A 19,035-nucleotide genomic window follows, 5' to 3' on the forward strand; every position below is an offset into this window, starting at 1 on the left:
CTGCAAAATAAAAAACAATGAGAGTAAAAGTTGTTTTCTTAGATTTTTACAGTGCAGCTCTGACATGTGATCTCGTTGTGGTTAATGTGCTTCTGCTGATACCGACAGTCTGGAAGATATTCACTGAGACACTCAGCAGCTCTGAAGGAAGCTCTGCCCGGCTGTTAATTAGCGTCCGTTAGCTGTGAGAAGCTAACCAAACTGGGCCTGAGCTCCACTTAATGAGGGCAGAGCTGATTGGTTTAAGTCCTGTGAAAGATTAACTCGATTCAGAGTGCTCTCTGGAGAAACGCCACCACGCTGGAATCTCTAATTAGTTTCTGCTGCTGAGCTTCAGAGCAAACACTTCCTCGCTGATTTCTGACGTCCGTCTTTCCGCGAAAGCAATCAAGCGCTGAGACGCCTCTCAGGGTCTCTCTTCCTAATTGCTCAGGTTGTTGTTGTTGACCTTAAAAATGCGATGGCAGCCAACAGGCCACAGCCCTCAACCATCTGGAGGGCTGTTCAACCAGCTCTCTGCATCTTGTTCACTGCAGAGGAGCCTCTGATTCCTGCACTCAGCTGCAAGGTTTCAGTGTTTTTCCTGCATCAGGTGGCAACTTCAAAGTGTCAACGGGAACTCTGGGAAATAGCAATTTTTATCAGCTTGTGATAAAATCTATTTATACGGTTGTTGCTGAAGTGACAAAATGATCAAATGGACTTAAAAAACGTCCAAAAAATGGCACAAGAATTGTCCAAATTGACTAAATTTGTTTTAAATGACTCCAAACTTGTCCAGAATTCTGTGAAATGTTTCCAAATTCACTTAAATTTGTCCAAAATGACTAAAGATGTCCACAATGACTTAAAGTTTGGTTATTAAGATTATTGAAACCTGTCCAGAATGACTGAAAAACTGAGTCTAAAAACAATCACTCAAAACATTTACACAAAAATGTTGCCCCCAAAATGTATGAAGAATTGTCCAAAATCCCTCATTGTTTGTCCAAACTGACCAGCTTTGTCCCAAATAACTCAAATCTTGAAGTCTGACATAATATTTTGCCAAAATGACTAGAAACTTCAGACTTTTACAGGCATAAGAAACAGTTATTTAACACATTAAAGTAAAGAAGGAACGAAATAAAAGAACATGGACTCTTGAATGTGTTTAATCTGTTTCTGTGGGTCCTGCTAACTTCACATTCTCCACTTTTGACCAAAATCTGTCCAAAATTACCAAAGAAAAGAGCCCAAAAAGATTTAAAATGTATCCAGGATGATTCAGGAATTATCCAAAATGATTTAATATTTGTCCAAAATTCACAAAATAATGTCCACAGTGACTTAAATGTGTTCATGACAACAAAAGATATAAATTTAAAAAATGTCCCATATTTTAAATGTCTCTCGAATTACTGTTGGATTGACCAAAAGGCCTCAGATTTGTCCAAAATGACTCGACAGTATGCATTGTTATTCTGGAAATGTGTCCAGAATGACTAAAAAAAAAACTCAAATGATTAAAGGTTTCTCCAAAAGAACTTAAAAATGTCCAAAATGACTCAAGAACAGTCTGAGAGGATTAAAAATGTCAAAAATTGTGTCTAATTTGTATAGAATGACTAACACTGTGTGAAATAACTAAAAATGGCTTAAGGATTGCTCATACAGCCTCATGGGAATGTTCAAACTTACTTCTAAATTGTGGAAAACGTCTGAAATTTGTCCAAAATTATTAAAGATTTAACCAAAATTATTTAATATTTGTCAAAAATGTTTCAAACCCTTATTATACTAACTAAAAAAAGTCCAGACTGACTCAAAATTTTTCTAATTCGACTTGTTTTAGACAAATCGTTTAAAAATGGCAAAAAGTCCAAATTTGTCCAGAATAACTTGAACCTTGTCCAGAATGATAAAATAATTTCAAAATTGATCTAAAATGACTCCAGAATTATCTAAAAGGACAAAAGAAAAATGTTTAAAATAACGTAAAATTTATCAAGAATGACTCAGAATTTGGGCAAAATAAAAACATTTCAAGAATGACTTAAAATATGTCAAAAATTAAAAAAAAAGAAAATTAAAAATATTTGAAGCTTGTAAAAACACACACACACACACACACACACACACACACACACACACACACACACACATGTTTGTACTTCTATCTTAGTGAGGACATCCATAGGCGTAATGCATTTCCTAGAGCCTTACCCTAACCTTAACCATCACAACTGATTGCCTAAGCTTAATCCTTACCCTAACTCTAACCAAACCTCAATTCATACCTGTTCTCTAAAAACAAGTCTTCACCCTCAAACATGGCTGTTTCAAAGTGAGGACTGGTCAGAATGTCCTCACTTTGTAAAAATGTCCTCACTTTGATAGTTAAATGCAGAAAATGGTCCTCACCATGTAGCAAGTACACACACACACAGACACACACACACACAGACACACACACACACAGACACACACACACAGACACACACGTTTGTACTTCTATCTTAGTGAGGACATCCATCGGCGTAATGCATTTCCTAGAGCCTTACCCTAACCTTAACCATCACAACTGATTGCCTAACCCTAATCCTTACCCTAACCCTAACCAAACCTCAATTCATACCTGTTCTCTAAAAACAAGTCTTCACCCTCAAACATGGCTGTTTCAAAGTGAGGACCGGCCAAAATGTCCTCACTTTGTAAAAATGTCCTCACTTTGATAGTTAAATGCAGAAAATGGTCCTCACAATGTAGCAAGTACAAGAACACACACACACACACACACACACACACACACACACACACACACACACACACACACACACACACACACACACACACACACACACACACACACACACACACACACACACACACACACACACACACACACACACACACACACAGGTTCAAAATGACCAAAAATGCTTAGAATGACTCAAAATCCCTCAAAAGTTATTCAGAATTAGTCAAAAATGTCCACAATGACTTATGGATTGTCCAAAAATGACTTGAAAATATTGAAAAATTACTCAGATTTGTCCAAAAAGACTTGAAACCTGTCCAGAATGCCTCAAAAAATTACTCTGCCCTACAATTACTCCAAATGTGTCCAAAATAATGAGAAACTTTTCCTTTTGCAGACCTTTTACCTGCACAGGGAGCAGCGATATGAAACGAAGAATAACTGAAAGTTACAGTACTCAGATGCTGATCCCAGCTGGCTGATATTTAACCAGAGAAAGTGAAACAAAGGAAGGTAAACAGAGTGGAAGTGACTTTGAGACAAACCCCTGTGTCTCAGTAGTTTAGTATTAGACTCATAAAGCTGCTGCGCCTCGTATCTGCGGAGGTGTATCAGTCTGTGAAGCAGCACAAACAAACCTGTCCGGTTCCCACAGAGCCACCAAACTCCCCACCGCTCATTCATTAACAGAGGTCACAACCTGCCGCCATGTATGGAGGCTGCAGCGGCCTATCAGATCTCTCGGTATTTCCTGACAAACACACTCAGGCTAATTTTACCTCTGCCTTTTCTCTCCAGAATCAAATGCGGCACTCATGTAGCGACATTTACTTAAAGAACCCGAATTCTGCCAATTCAATCACAGCTTTAACTCTGTGAGAGCCAAAAGGACGATATTTAATGACCAGAAACTATAAAAGCAGAAAGAATGATGGGATTTTCAGATTTCTGACAGTCCATGAAGGTATCACATCTGACCTTAAAATCATCTTTCATCAATAACACTTTTTTCTACATGTCTTATTGGAAAATTAGTAAATAATAAACTGTTTGCTCAAACTACATTTTTTAAAAAAACAAGACTGACTCAAGTTAACTAAAAGTCATGCGACAAAAATTCAGTGTTCAGGTGAACTGCAGTCAGTGTTTCCACAGAGCAGATGAGTAGTGTGAGTCAAAACACATCCAATATGAAGAAAGAATTTTTTTAAAAAAGCATCTGAAATCACTAAAAATGTGTCCAAAATCACAAATTTTTTTTTACAAATGACTGTAAATTCGCCCAAAAATGACAACAGAAAACACCCAAAATAACCTCAAATCTGTCTAAAATAACAAAAATATGTCCACAAAGGATTGAAATTTGTCTCGAAAGATCCAAAGAATGTAAAAAAAAAAAACAACTCAACACCCAAAATATCGAAAATGTTCAAAATAAGTCTAGATTTTTAGGTGTTTTCTGTCTGTTGTCGACTAATTTTGTCATCAGGGTTTGGTTTTGCATGCGTTTTCTGTCTGTTGTCGGGTGATTTTGTTGTTGCTTTTTGGTGTGTTTACCGTTTGTTGTTAGGTGATTTTATTGTTGCTTTTTGGTGAGTTTTCTGTTCGTTAGGTGATTTTATTGTTGCTTTTGGTGTGTTTACCGTTTGTTGTCGTGTGATTTTGTGGTTGCTTTTTGGTGTCTTTTCTGTTCATTAGGTGATTGTGATGTTGCTTTTTGGTGTGTTTACCGTTTGTTGTCGTGTGATTTTATTGTTGCTTTTTGGTGTGTTTTCTGTTTGTTGTTGGGTGATTTTATTGTTGCTTTTTGGTGAGTTTTCTGTTCATTAGGTGATTTTGTTGTTGCTTTTTGGTGTGTTTACCGTTTGTTGTCGTGTGATTTTATTGTTGCTTTTTGGCATGTTTTCTGTTTGTTGTTGGGTGATTTTATTGTTGCTTTTGGTGTGTTTACCGTTTGTTGTCGTGTGATTTTGTTGTTGCTTTTTGGTGAGTTTTCTGTTCATTAGGTGATTTTGTTGTTGCTTTTTGGTGTGTTTACCGTTTGTTGTCGTGTAATTTTATTGTTGCTTTTTGGTGTGTTTTCTGTTTGTTGTCAGGCGATTTTGCTGTTTGTTGTTTTTTATGGGTTTTCTGTCTGTTGTCAGCGGCTAATTTCGGCATCATTGTTTGGTATTTTATGTGGTTTCTGTCTGTTGTTGGTTGATTTTGTCGTCGCCATTGCGTTTTCTTGTGTAGCAGGATTCCTGACAGCCTCCTTTATTGTGGAAATGTGCTGCATCACTGACTGAGGCAGATTTTCCACCGTGTCCTCGGGGCAGAGCCTTTTCCAGCCTGCTGTCTGGCCTGTAGATGCATTGATCGGGTTCATATTTCTGGCTGCTGCTGCCGTGATGACGCCCTCAGCAGGGATCAGGAGCTAATGTGGGGCTAACAAGGTGCTTGCAGGGGAGCAAACGGAGCAGAAACCACAGGGAGAGATGAGCACAAACCTCAGAGCGTCTGCAGCTGAATCAACAAGAAAACAGCAACAGCAGCGCTGAGCTGTCGGCTCACAGTGACGCCTGGACGAGTCCGTTTGTGGGTCTGTGCGATTAGCATGTCGCAGGGATCGTAATGTGCAAAAGCAAGATAAAAAGCTGCTGCATTTATTACAGAACATGTATGCAATAAGAACGGCTCGTGCTGATTTACTGCGTCATTATCTCCTAAACGTCAGCTTTTCAGGAACTCAGCAGTCAATCCACCAGTCTGAGAACGCTTTATGACTCTGACATTACGTCTCCAGTGTGATTTTATTCTGCAGTACTTTAGGAAACCAGCAGTTCCAAACTAAAAAGGTGATTTTTTTATGAGAAACTGCAGAAAGACTGGAATATTTTGGTGGTGAACACGCCACAGAAAGCATGATCAGTGCACATACAGAAAAATCTGTTTCTCCTTTTGACATAAATCTGCATTTTTCAGGTAGTTCTGAGTGTTTGAAAGGGAAAAAATATTATGTGCAATTATGTGTGAGTAAATGATACTCCAACTGCCAAATTATGTTTCAGCAGTGAGTTTTCTTTGCTGCAGACTAAATTCTTCCATGCATGGAAAACCTGAAATTCTTCCAATTAACAGCCACAAAAATTTGTTTCTTAGAGACTTGACTACGAAGTATTGAAATTTGGTAAAAAGTTAAATATCACAAAAACATCGTCACCTTTTTACATGCAATATTGGGTTTCCTGTCCACTTACTTTCTTCATAAGTCATGTTTTAACAAGAATAAATCTGGATTCACACTGGTTTTGACCCAGTTTCAGACTAGTTTGGACTTAGTTTTGGACTGGTTTAGGACTTGGTTTTGTATTTGCTTTTGGATTTGATCTTAGACTGGGTTTAAACTTGGTTTTGGACTAGTTTCTACTTGGTTTTGGACTTGGTTTTAGACTGGTTTACAATTTGGTTTTAGACTGATTTTGGACTGGTTTCGGATTTGGTTTTAGACTACCAGCCCAGGACTGGGTTAGATTGGTTTTGGACAAGTTTGGACTGGTTTTGTATTTGGTTAAGGCCTTGATCTTAGACTGGCTTTGAACTTGGTTTAAGACTGGTTTAGGACTTGTCTTAGACTGGGTTTGAACTGATTTTGGTCTGGTTTAGGACTTGGTTGTAGACTGGTTTCGGTCTGGTTTAGGACTTGGTTGTAGACTGGTTGTAGACTGGTTTACGATTTGGTTTTGGACTTGGTTTCGGATTTGGTTTTAGACTACCAGCCCAAGACTGGGTTAGATTGGTTTTGGACTGTTTGGACTTGGTTTTAAGCTGTTTAGGCAGCAGGTCTAAGGAGCTGCTCTCTAACTCTGTACAGTTACCTGTGAACCATTTCTTCAATAAAGCAACAAAATTCATGATTAACAATCAGAAAAATTGCTAATGGAAAAGTAGCAGTTTGGGGCAGAACTTTAGTGTTTCAAGGAAACACTGTAACTGTTATAAAATAGAAAAGGAAAGCATGAGTATTTTAATGATTTAAAAATCCCAGATTCCCCAATGTTTTTAGATCTGTACTGATCATTACAAAACTCAAGGACATCAAGTTGATAAACACACAATGAGGCCACACCTGCTATCCTACATGTCTTTATATCAGCGAGTTATCTGTGATAACAATCAAGTCTGTGACTGCAGTGGGTTCAGTAGAGCTGTGCAGCACTTTGACCTGCTGTGATCTTCTATCATTTTCCTCTGAATCCAGGTTAAATCCTGCAGCCTGAACTCAGCAGGGGAGAACTGAGGTGGAAATCTGACTGAATCCTGATTACAGAACCTGCTGTAAATAATAATTACAAAACAGCACTGACGGAGCCGTTTGATCAGCAGGGAGACACTGTGGTGTTTTTAGAGCCAACGGGTTCAACCTGAAGGATTTTCCTTCCACAATTTATTTACTGCAAACAGAAGACGCAGAAGTATAGGCTGTACATGTCAAACTTGTCAATGATTAGTTTAAAAGAGGATTTTTTTTCAACAAATACTTCTGACTGATTGGTGCAGTAATTACACACAACCTCAACCAACAGTGAAGCCTTCTCACCTGCATTATATCAATAAAACACAAAGAAATGAAGGGAAAAGTGGAACTAAAAATGGTTCAAATTCATATTATTCTAAAACACACAGAGTTTTAAACTGATGAACTGATGTTTGATGTATATGTTGTCTAAAATGGGTCAAAAAATTGACCAAAGTGACTCACAAAATGTCCACAATGATGCAAAAATAACTGAAATGACTGAACATTTGTACAAACCGATTCAAAATTGTCCACAACTGTAGAAAGTGAATTGAAATGTGTCGAAAATTGCAAAAATAATTATCCACAGTGATTAAAATGTCTCTAAAATTAGTTAAATTGTTCAAAAGTGACTGAAAAAGGTCAAAATTTGTCAAATTTGTCTACATGACAAACACCTGCCCATAATTACTCAAAACTTGTGTTAAACCATTTAAACCTCTGAAAAAATGACTAAGATTTTATCCTAAATGAGTCTAAAATACAAAATACTCAAAACTGACATGAAATAGGTTGAAAATTATGCAGATTTCTCCTAAATGTGTCACACATGACCCAAGATTTGTCCAAAATGAGTTCAAACTAATCCAGAATCAGTCACAAAAAGTCCAAAATGACTCCAAAACTGTCTGATAACTTTGTGATAGTATGTGGGTATCTGCTGTAATTCAGTAGCATGGTGTTTAATTTATGTGTTCTTCAGATTCCTCGTGTAACTGAGCTGGTTTTACAGCAAACATTAAGAATGAGTAGTTAAAAACGGAAGAACTTTGGGAATCAACCAATCAATTATTAATTATTGATTGTTACCACGGTCGGCTATCGGCTGCATCACGAGTTTCAACATGAACTCTACCACAGCGTGAGAAAAAAACACAGAACCTGCAGCATCTATGCTGCCTTCACTGCCCGTAAGACAACAGAAACACAGCAGATATCCAGACTCTGAGGCTCTCTAATCTGTTTGTTGCTGAAGAGGTGCTTCACTCAGATAACCAGGGAAACTCTCAGTAATTTTTCATGGTCACCATGGCAACGTATCAAATCAGACATTTAGAGCTCAAGTATGAACCCCCAAAACCCGCCAGCAGGTTTAAACGACGTGTTAGCTTTAAAAAGAACGACAAAATAAGAATACGCATCAGCCAGAAAAGGTAAAAACAGAAAGAATCACCACATTTAAAACTTTGACAGACTTTGAAAGCATCAGCTGTGACTGAGTTCCATCAGAGAAATAGTCGAATCAGAGTTTAAAATCCTCATAGTTAATCGAAATCACCCAAATTTGCTAAAAACCATGTCAGCACTCTCCAGATTAAGTTTTTTTTTTAACTAAAATTTCTTTCCTCCTTGTTCTAAGTGACTCTCCAGGACTGAACAAAAGTGAAAAATAGTTTCAAGTAGGGCTGTACCTAACGACGCGTCGACGAGTCGTCTGAGCACGATACGTCGTCAAAAGCGGAAGTGAGCGCGCAATGCAACAGAAATTCCCCTCCGACCGGAGCGCGGAACATGGACGAACGTCGGCGCTGCATCATGCATGTATTATGTATGTACGATGCAGCGTGGACGTCCACGTTTAGATACAGCTGTATAGTAAATGCTGACATCCATGTTTACGATAGAACGCGGACATCCGCGCTGCACCGTGCATACATAATGCATGTACGATGCCGTGGCGACGTTCGTCCGTGTTCCGCGCTCCGGTCGGAAGGGAATTTCTGTTGCATTGCGCGCTCACTTCCGCTTTTGATGACGTATCGTGCTCAGACGACTCGTCGACGCGTCGTTAGGTGCAGCCCTAGTTTCAAGGTGAACTGCAGGCAGTGTTTCCATAGAGCAGAAAGGAAATGACAAGAGAGACTGAGAGGAAAATAAAACATACTGGGTCAATAAAATAAATGCAGCATGGCTCAAAAACAGTGAACAGAGGAGCAAGTGGTTGGAAGATACATGCAGAACGGTGAAACTTCTTTCTATGCTGAGGTGCAGAGTAGAGAGAAAAAGCTTTTAGAGGCTGTAGGAATATAAACAGTTAAATATCTGTCATATGTGGAGACAAAATGAACCCAAAGAGACAAAAAACGAAAAATGAGACAAAGTGAGACAAACAAGATGCGAAATGACCAAAACAGGACACAAAACAAAAAAATAGAGACAATACAACTGGAGATGTGATGTTCGTGAACGAGTCAGTCGTTTGAACGGCTCTTTCAAGTGAGCGATGAGAACCAGTTTGTTTGTGCAAATTGTCCACACTTTCTTCACGTGTCTGTGTGCCCCATGAGTCTGAGAACATTTGTGCATTAATATCCAGGTTTTTGACACTTTTATGCATTATTATCCAGAATTTTTGCTCCATTGTGCATTATTGTCCAGGTTATTGACACTGTCGTGCATTAATGTCAGTTTTTGACAAGTTTGTGCTTTGATATCTCAATGTTTGACACTTTAGTGCATAAATTGTCAAAGTTTGATATTTCTGTGCATGAATGTAAGCGTTTGATACTTTCATGTGGTATTTTGTAGGTTTTTGACTCATTTGTGCATTAATATCCAGATTTTTGACTCCATTGTGCAACAACATTGAGGTTATTGACACTTTGATGCTTTAATATCTCAATGGTGACACTTTTACGCATTACAATGCAGAATTTTTACTCCATTGTGCATTATTATTCAGATTATTGACATTTTTGTGCATTAATGTGTCAGTTTTTTACACTTTTGTGCTTTGATATCTCAATGTTTGGCATCTTTGTAGATAAATACACAAATCTTGACATTTTTGCACAATAAGTGTTTGAGACTAGTGTGTTATTTTGTAGGTTTTTGACAGACTTGTGCGTTAATATCCTGACCTGTTACACTTTTATGCATTCATATCCAGAATTTTGACTCCATTGTGCATTAATATCCAGGCTATTGACACTTTTGTGCATCAATGTGTGAGTTTTTGACATTTTTGTGTGTTATTTTGTTTGTTTTTGACACATTTGTGCATTAATATCCACATTTTGGATATTTTTATTTATTAATATCTAGAATTTTTACTCCATTGTGCTTTATTATCCAGGTTATTGACACTTTTGTGCATTAGTATGTCAGATTTTGGCATGTGTTATTTTATAGGTTTCTGACACATTTGTACATTAAAATACAGACTTTGACATTTTTATGTATTAATATCCAGATTTGTGCATGAATATCCAAATTAGTAATATTTTCCTGTGTTATTTTGTAAGTTTTTGACACATTTGTGCACAAATAGCTGGATATTGTCACTTTTGTATGTTCATATGCACATTTTTGAGACTTTTAAACATTAATATGCCCGTTTTGACTCTAGTTTATTGACATCCACATTTTTGACCAATTTTTTTCCATTTTTATTTGCCAGCTAATTCAAGTGAATGAAAAACTTCCACTGACACCCAGACGACCGCTGACTTACCGCGAGCGTCGTCCTGGATCTCGGACAGGATCTTGGAGTAGTTGATGGGCGGCTTGTTCTCCTCTAACACGCGGTCCACCACGCTGATGTTGATGGTCCTCAGCTCCGTGTACAATCCCTCCATGGCAAAGTAACACGGCCGGTCGTCCACCTTGTTGTCGTTGAACATCAGGATCACGTGTTCCCGCCAGTTGAAGTGCTCGCAGATCCGCAGGGCAAACCTGCCCAGCTTCTTGTGGGTTGGGCCCGTGTTGGTGATGTATGGGTAGACGCCGCCGTAGAACGCCACAGCCGGAGCACCCGCCGTAACCATGGGGACGTCCCAGTTGGTGGTGAAGAAGCCAACGGGGGAGGAGGTGTAGGAGCAGCCGGGCCCGATGAAGGCCCAGGGATCGTAGGCCATCTTCAGATCCACGGCCATGAGCGGCGCCACGGACTCGGAGCAGATCCCGTCCTTGTTCTCGCTGTTCTTGAAGGCGTAGGTAAGGTGGTGGTTGGGCAGCAGGGTGGGGTCGGCGTTGACGGTTCTGATTGCCCTCTCCAGGGCGGGGCCGATGCGAGGCCATGCCCACGGGTATTGTGTGTTGCTTTGGGGTAAAATGACGGCCAGCGTGATGTTCTGCTGCGGTGGGTGACCATGGTGGCCTCGAGTGAAACGTTTCAAGCTGTGATGTCGAGCCGTTCGTCCAGAGTCAACCAGAACCAGCAGAACCAGCAGAGTGAACCCCTCCTTCCAACAGCCCATCCTCCCAATTACTTATCCTGCGAGCTGCAGATATAAAACACAGGTGTCAACAAAACATTCAGAGAAACATTTCACTGCCGCAAACTCTCCGATATTTTTAATTTGTCCAAAGTGACTTATTTTTTCTCCTGATGCACAATTTATCAAAAACGACTCACAATTTCGCTAGATTCCATTTATTTCTGAAAATATTTCTCCAACATTACCTCAAAGTATTTGCTCAAAATGAATCACATTTGTACAAAACAACTTAATATTCATCCAAAATGACTAAACTTGTCCAAAAATTGCTCCAAAAAAAGACTCGAATTTGAACTAGAATCCATTTATTTCATGGAATTTTTCCTACCTTATTTTTTATAACTTGTAAAACATTACAGTATTTGTTCAAAATTATTCAAAATCCATCCAAAAAAAAAAACTCAGAATGTGTCCTAAATTGCTTTAAAAGGCATCCAAAACACAAAACTTGTCAAAGATCTTTTAAATTTGTCAAAAAGGGACTGACAATTTCTCCTGATGCAAAATTTATCATAAATGACCCAAAATTTCACGAGAACCCATTTATTTCCTGAAATGTTTTTGAAACATTATCTCAGAGTATTTATTCAAAATGACTCAAAATAACTCCAAAATGACTTAAAACTTGTACACAATTGTTTGTTTTTTTCCCCCCATTCTGATGCAACATTTTGGATTCTAGTTCAATTTTGAGTCAAAAATAACTCAAAATTGAACTAGAAGCCATTTATTTATGTCATTTTTTCCAACCATATGTTCATAGCTTGCTTAATATTAAAGTATTTGCTCAAAACTATTGGAAATTTTTCATTTTTTTTTTAAATTTTGAAACAGAGTGGTATTGCAGCCAGAAACAACAAAGTGAATCTTTGGTTTTTCACTTTGGATCATGTCCCGCCTGTTAATATAAACACACTTTACAGCCCAAACTAATATTTAACCGTTGTGAAGTTTTATCAGAGAGAATATAAAATATGAGACCACAGTGTACTATTTTTATCTCAAACCCTCCTCTAAGTCAGGTATTTCTATTTATAGTATCAAAACACACAGTGTGTCTGTATAATGTGATAACCAGCATTACCATAAAGCATCCTCAGCTTTTCCCACAACGGTTAAATACAGCAAGAGATAAGAAAAGGCGGCTAGATCCCTGAACCCTCTGTCACCTCCTGATTTATCAAAAATGACTCGACATTTCACTAGAGGGATTCAAATTTGTGCAAAACAATTGCAAATTCATTCAAAATGACTTAAAACGTCCAAAATTGCTTGATTTTTTCCCCCCATCGATGCAACATTTGTAAGAAAAATGACTCAAAATTGAACTAGAATCCATTTATTTTTATTTTATGTTTTTGTAGCTTGCGTTACATTACAGTATTTGTTCAAAATTATTCAAAACTTATCCAGAGTAACTCAGAATGTGTCCTAAATGGCTTAAAACGCATCCAAAACAACACAAAATTTGTCAAAATTGAGTCAGAAACTTGTCCAAAATGAAATGAAGTTGGTCCTTAGTGGCTGAATCCTACACAAAATGATTTGAAATTTGTTGAAAATAAATTCAAATTTGTCATAAATGACTCCACACTCGCCAAAATTTTTTCAAATTTTGTCCACATTAATGCAAAATTTGTTAAAAATTACTGTGTCTTAAGTCCTTCATTACAATCTATTATTTTGTGTAATATTTTTATTTCTTGCACTATGTTACAGGTTTTGGCAAAAGATAACTCAAAACTGGTCAAAAATTAGTCAAAATGACTCAAAATTCCATCGTTTTACTAGAATTTGTTTCTTTCATGCAACATTTTCTGATTTTATTTTCATCGCTTGCATTATCTCACTGGTTTTGTCTAAAGTGACTGATCCAAAGTTTGTCCAAAATGTGTACAAAATAAATGATCCCACAGGACTCAAAACTTCATCATATTACTATAATTTCATAGTTAATTTTTATTTATTTACTTTTATTGCTTGCATTGCCTGGTTTTGTTCAAAATGACTCAAATTTGCCCCAAAATTGACAAAACAAGTTATATTTTTTCAAGATTACTCAAAATATTACCCAGGACTTGATCAACACAGCCTGGACAACAGGTGCATCTTAGAGAGAAAGGTGAACAACACGACCCCTCTGTGACGACACACTTAAACTTGTTTCATGGCTCTTATCCAGGTTGTTTTCTCCTGACTAGATCCTTGCTTGTGTTGTATCTACTCTCAGATGTACGTCGCTTTGGATAAAGGCATCTGATAAATGAAACTGTAGAATGACAGAACAACTCAGAAAAATGTTTGAACTCTGGAATCCAAAACCAAAAGCCGAACTCCTCATCAACCTGTAATTTACGTCTGAAAGCGGGAGAGGTTTTAATCTTCTGTCCTGTTACTGACTAACGGCGCAGTGAGGACAGTCAGAGCTGCTCCGCTTCACTTCCCTGGAATCATTTTGTCCACATCAGGGTTGGAGTCGTGGGAGAAAACCTCCCTGAAGCTCTGCTGCCCACCTCCACTCTGTAAACCTGTCTGATGATTTAATCTGGCTCTGAGCCCATCGATGACAAGTTTTTTGTCTCCTCACAAAGTGAAGCGCCTGAGAAAAATGTCTTAATTAAAGGAAGCCATTGGGCCTGCGGTTTGACATCTGCAGCCTGTCAGTGCGACAGATTCATTGTTGCAAGATGAAAGCTGTAAATGGAAGCTACAAAGGAAACAGTGAAAGGAGGCGAGGCGTTTAACCCATCTAAACTAATGCACATATTGAGAAATTAAAGATAAATGAAACCATTAAAAACGCCTGACATCTGGCAGCAAATGTGGCAGAAAAATAAATGTTAAAAAAAATTGTAAAAACTATTTAAGCGACAGCAAATATTTGCAAAACAATATTTTTAGTTGATTTAAATACAGTAAAACTATAATTTTGCAATAAAATGTTGTTAAAGAGCAAATTAGTAAAAAAAACAACTGATTTTTGATGTGGACCGCATTTTATTCTGTTTTCTTTTACAGTGGACATAAAAATGAATACTTTTTTCTGTGATTTTACAAAATATCGTGTAATTTCACAAAAAGAGAAAAGCTTGTTATAAAAAGCTTTTAAATTACCTTTTTTTCTATCTTTAATATAGACATTTTGTATCATTTAAATACATTAATTAGACTTTTTCCCATTTATTTATCGTTTCCTAAAGTGTAATTTTACAGTCAAATGACAGATTTGTAAAAACACAGGTGTGTTTTGTGAACATTATTACAGTTTTGGCTGTTTTCCAAACCATAATCATTTTTATTGTTGGGAGAGTTTCTGATGTGAAAACTAAATATTAACATTCCTAGATTACAGACCTTCACACACTCTGAAGAGTAGAATAAAGGATCTGTGCAAGATTTTAAAAAAGAACATTATTTAAATGGCTGGCATAATAATGTTATATCAGTTTAAAATTATGTGCAATTTAAAGCCAAATTTCTGTGTCAGTTAATTTAACCCCTTGATGCCTGAATTTATTTATGACTAAATTTTAAAGAAACTTTTGCATGTTTTTGTTTTCCAGCTTATGCTAAAACAAGTGGAGATTGTTAATTTATCGATTACACATAGAACAGATATATCATAATAACAGATATATAATATTTAGGTCCCACTCCAACCAGTCCTACAAGAAACCAGTGTTTGCAAAAGGTTCCAAGGTACGCACTGAATATGCACAAACTGGCACTGGGGGAATGGATACGCCATCTGTGCTGCAGTCCGAATGGTATTTTGCAAATTTGCGACAACAGGCATCAAGGAGTTAAAAACTAAATTAAAGTTAAGGTAACCTACTAAAATTGGCTTCATGACCTCAGTTTTCACCTTGAGGTCAGAATTTGTACTTAACACACCTGGATAAATTAAGACTGTGTGCAGACTGAACAAATACGACAAAAAGGACACTCAGAAATTCCACTGAAGTAATGAATCAGGAAATATTTCAGCTGTGATCTGACCAACAGTGCACAGTGTTTATTCTACAGTTGCTGATACAGATGATGGAAGCTGTTGTTCTGCTGCTGATGTTAGTCATATTTAACTTATTTAACCTTAGTTTCGCAAATTAGTGGATACAGATACTAAAGTCTCATTTGACAAACCTGCTCAGCTACAGAGGACTTTTCATGATTATATCTGATTTGTAGGGGAATTAAAATCAGTGCTGTGGTTGCTTTCCAGACTTAATGTTTACATGTTAAATCACACAATTCCTGTTCAAAAATGTCTAAAGCTACATAAAGAAAAACAGGAAAAAGCAAGAAAACAAAAACAACTACAGAATAAAATCTAACTGCAGCAACTTGTAAACTTGTGTTTATAAAAATTATAATTAAGTACATCACACTTGTTGAAATAACTTAATTTTTATGAGTAACCAGCTATAAAACGGAGTGATTCAGAAAAACTTATTAAAAATTGCACAACACCGTTTTGCTGAGTAGTGTTGATATAATGATCAGATCAAGAATGTCTGTAGTTTCAATTCAGATTTCTGCAATAGTTGGTTTAAAACTGAAGTCAGGTTTTAGTAACTTAAACTGGCTTAATAATTTTATTTTTCTTTGCCTTGACTTCAGGATTTCAGGTCCCCTCCTCTGCTGGAGTAAAAGTTATTTTGTTTTTTAAATTTAAATGTGATCATAATCTTGGTAATTGTACATAAAACAACTTAATTCTTATGACTAAATATTTCAATAAATCATTAAAATCACCTTTGATTGGAGAGAACAACTAATTCCTCCAACTCAGTGTAGTTTACTGGTTCGTGATAAGTTGTCTGAGCTCAAATATTGATGCAAACTGCTGCATAAATGTCTTTCTTGTTGACCTAAACGTTATTTTAGGCACTAATGAGCCTCCATACTTGGATTAATCTGCTCCTTAAAAGCATCGTTTCCCTCCGGAGAGAAACATGCGGATCAATAATCCTCTCACATATAAATCAATACAGAAATCCTGACTCCGCAGCTCAGATCTGGCGTTTACCTCAGCGGGAGAACCAGCAGACCGGCCACAGAGGCACCAGCAGCCCGGAGAGTCCGTCCCCGGTCAGTCCCCTCCTTCTCCGGTAAACGTCCCTGAACGCCTCGTTTCACCGTCAGCAGCGATTCACGGGAACCATCGGTCTCTGTGTGACTTCCAGACGCTCCGTCCTGTTGCGTTTTGGAGTCTAATTATTCGTCTTACGTCTGTGGAAGCAGCCAACTTCTCCCAAACTTAGGTTAGACAGAGTCGGACACTCCTCCTAATGTTCTCCAGACTGATTTAAAATCCACGCAGGACGACAAGAACCCACAGCTCCCACAGTGGAAACACGCTGAGCTGCTTCCTCAGAAGGTGAAACGAGTTCTGGAGGTAGATAATCAGTCCGACAGGTGAACGTTCAATCAGCAGAGACGCTCACTGACTGACTGACTGACGGCGAGGTGAGTGGGAGGAGAGCCGGGAGAGAGAGGGAGGGGAGCCGGGAGAGAGAGGGAGGAGAGCCGGGAGAAAGAGGGAGGGGAGCGAGACGGGTCTGTCTGCAGGCTGCAAGAGAGAGGCGTGTCGCAAAGTAGGCGTGTCGCAAAGCTTCGCGTCACTTTGCGACACGCCTACTTTGCGACACGCCTCTCACCGGCAGTCACGGAGAAACACGCGAGATATGAGATTTGAATCTTCAACCATGGCCGGTCGTGTCCACCGTAGCTATATCTATGGTGTTCACACCGTAAGTTTTAGCATATTTCATGTAATAAATGTGAACGACTTGCTGCATGTTGTTGTTTCATAGCTATGGTGATAGGTCATATTATAGTATGTAATATTATTTCATTGAAGAAACAGAAGTACACCAGCCTGTTGCTGTGTAAACGTCACAAAAAGAATGACTGAACGTTGTAATGTGTGTTGTAATAGGGTGACCAAACGTCCTCTTTTGTCTGGATATGTGTACTATGTGTACCGAGGGTGTTTTATAAATTCGTGTAAATTCTCTACTGTGCTCAGTCCGTATGTTTCGGTGTTTGATATATGTTTTTTACATTATTTCATATTACGTATTTATGTATTTGTCAAGTAAGACTTGAAAAGAGAGCAATTATTTTGTTTTAATTGATATGCTAATACAGAAGAGACATTATGTAACCGTATTTTCTTTAAATAACAGTGATCTTGCAAAGCAGCTGGTTCCAGGTCCCTGGATTGAAAAAAACAGGCAAAGACATAGAGGTAACAGTCTTCAAGATTGCATTACTTCATCAGAAGATACAACTGCATTTATGGGAATCAAGTGTCCTCTGTTGCTGTGTCCGAAAAAGAGGGTGGCCTGCAGTGAATATTGTAACTATTTTGCTCAAAACTTTTTTAGTATTAATATACACCCCCATATAAACTGACTTGGCCCATCAAAGCAATATCATGATACCATGCTTTTTAAAATAAATTGTATTAGATACATTTTGATATTTGTTCTACTATCGTGGTGCAGGGGCTTCCGAGATAGTCACATGCAAATGACTGTGGCATTTTTTATGATAATGGTAAGCTTTCAAACATGGAACTTTCAAATTAGCTGAACATATTTTCAGTACCTTAACCTGTTTAATGTTTCTGACACAGTACGCCTGGTACCTCATTTTTAGTGATCCATTTGACTTCACTGTTGTAAATTGAACCGATAATTTGATCGTTACAGTTCCTGTAAGTTTGACGAACTAGTGTGGATATTTAAAGTAGCAGCAACATACATCTACATGAAGTTAATCATTGTGGATTTGTGGAATGTGCTCTTCCTATAAGGACGACATGCCAGTTCTGTGGAGATGCTGGTGTTCCGTTACTATGGAAAACCTAATCCTCGAAGGGTATGATTGATTTAACCTTTGTTAGATCAAAAAAATCTAACAAAGGAGATTAGATTTCTTTGTTGGATAAAAATATTGTTATATTGTATCCCTAGTTGGCCGTTTCAGTATTATGACTATTTTTCTTAGTTTATTTTTTGTTTCTTCAGGCATGGGAGAAGGTTTGCCCATTTCACTAAGGAGGGAAAGGACATGATTTCTGGCCGTCTTTCCCCTGTTTTCCGACTGAAGCGGAAAAGAACAGATGATGAAGACACAGATGTAAGAATATGTGACAATAGTGATATAATATGGCGACTTTACATGTATGTGTAATTAAGACCTTCTTCAAAGGACAGTGTTGTCACCAATAACAATAACAGGCAGCCTTGGTTTAAGGCCCAGGCCCACTGAATGGTCTCACTAGGAAGCACACCATAGTATTTGTCATGTTTGTCCTTTGTTTCATTTTATTAGTAAGTTTGAACCACCGGCCATAAGCCTGACACACAATAATAAACAGTTACACTAATATTATAAATCGTACATCGGCATTGCCAATCAGAGACCAAGGGCTATCTAGAAATAATATCAGAACTAACTGAGATCTTGACTGTAATAAAAAAATCCCCACAGTTGAACAGAGACAG

General features: G+C 37.9%; 2 protein-coding genes and 1 long non-coding RNA gene across 4 annotated transcripts in view; 1 reads left to right on the top strand and 2 right to left on the bottom strand.

Annotated features, from left to right (window-relative positions):
- npr1b (natriuretic peptide receptor 1b) overlaps window positions 1–16,972 on the bottom strand; it is a 71,928-nt gene extending 54,956 nt beyond the window's left edge. Inside the window, exons 1-2 of the mRNA XM_051956774.1 lie at window positions 16,548–16,972; window positions 10,753–11,521 (exon numbers count right to left, since the gene is read on the bottom strand). Of these exons, the coding sequence (XP_051812734.1) occupies window positions 10,753–11,497 (745 nt within the window). The 5' untranslated portion in view covers window positions 11,498–11,521; window positions 16,548–16,972. The remainder of the gene's footprint in view (window positions 1–10,752; window positions 11,522–16,547) is intronic.
- The window catches only part of LOC110963916 (uncharacterized protein C14orf93), a 161,174-nt gene that overhangs the window by 100,734 nt on the left and 41,405 nt on the right, over window positions 1–19,035 (bottom strand). The gene's annotated exons all lie outside the window — the stretch shown is intronic.
- On the top strand, window positions 16,893–18,783 carry LOC127536441 (uncharacterized). Its single transcript, XR_007945431.1, has 3 exons — window positions 16,893–16,987; window positions 17,710–18,406; window positions 18,556–18,783. It is a non-coding gene; the product is annotated as an uncharacterized LOC127536441 (long non-coding RNA).

The sequence above is a fragment of the Acanthochromis polyacanthus genome, chromosome 12 (genome assembly GCF_021347895.1).
Source record: "Acanthochromis polyacanthus isolate Apoly-LR-REF ecotype Palm Island chromosome 12, KAUST_Apoly_ChrSc, whole genome shotgun sequence".
In the NCBI taxonomy this organism is placed as follows: domain Eukaryota; kingdom Metazoa; phylum Chordata; class Actinopteri; family Pomacentridae; genus Acanthochromis; species Acanthochromis polyacanthus.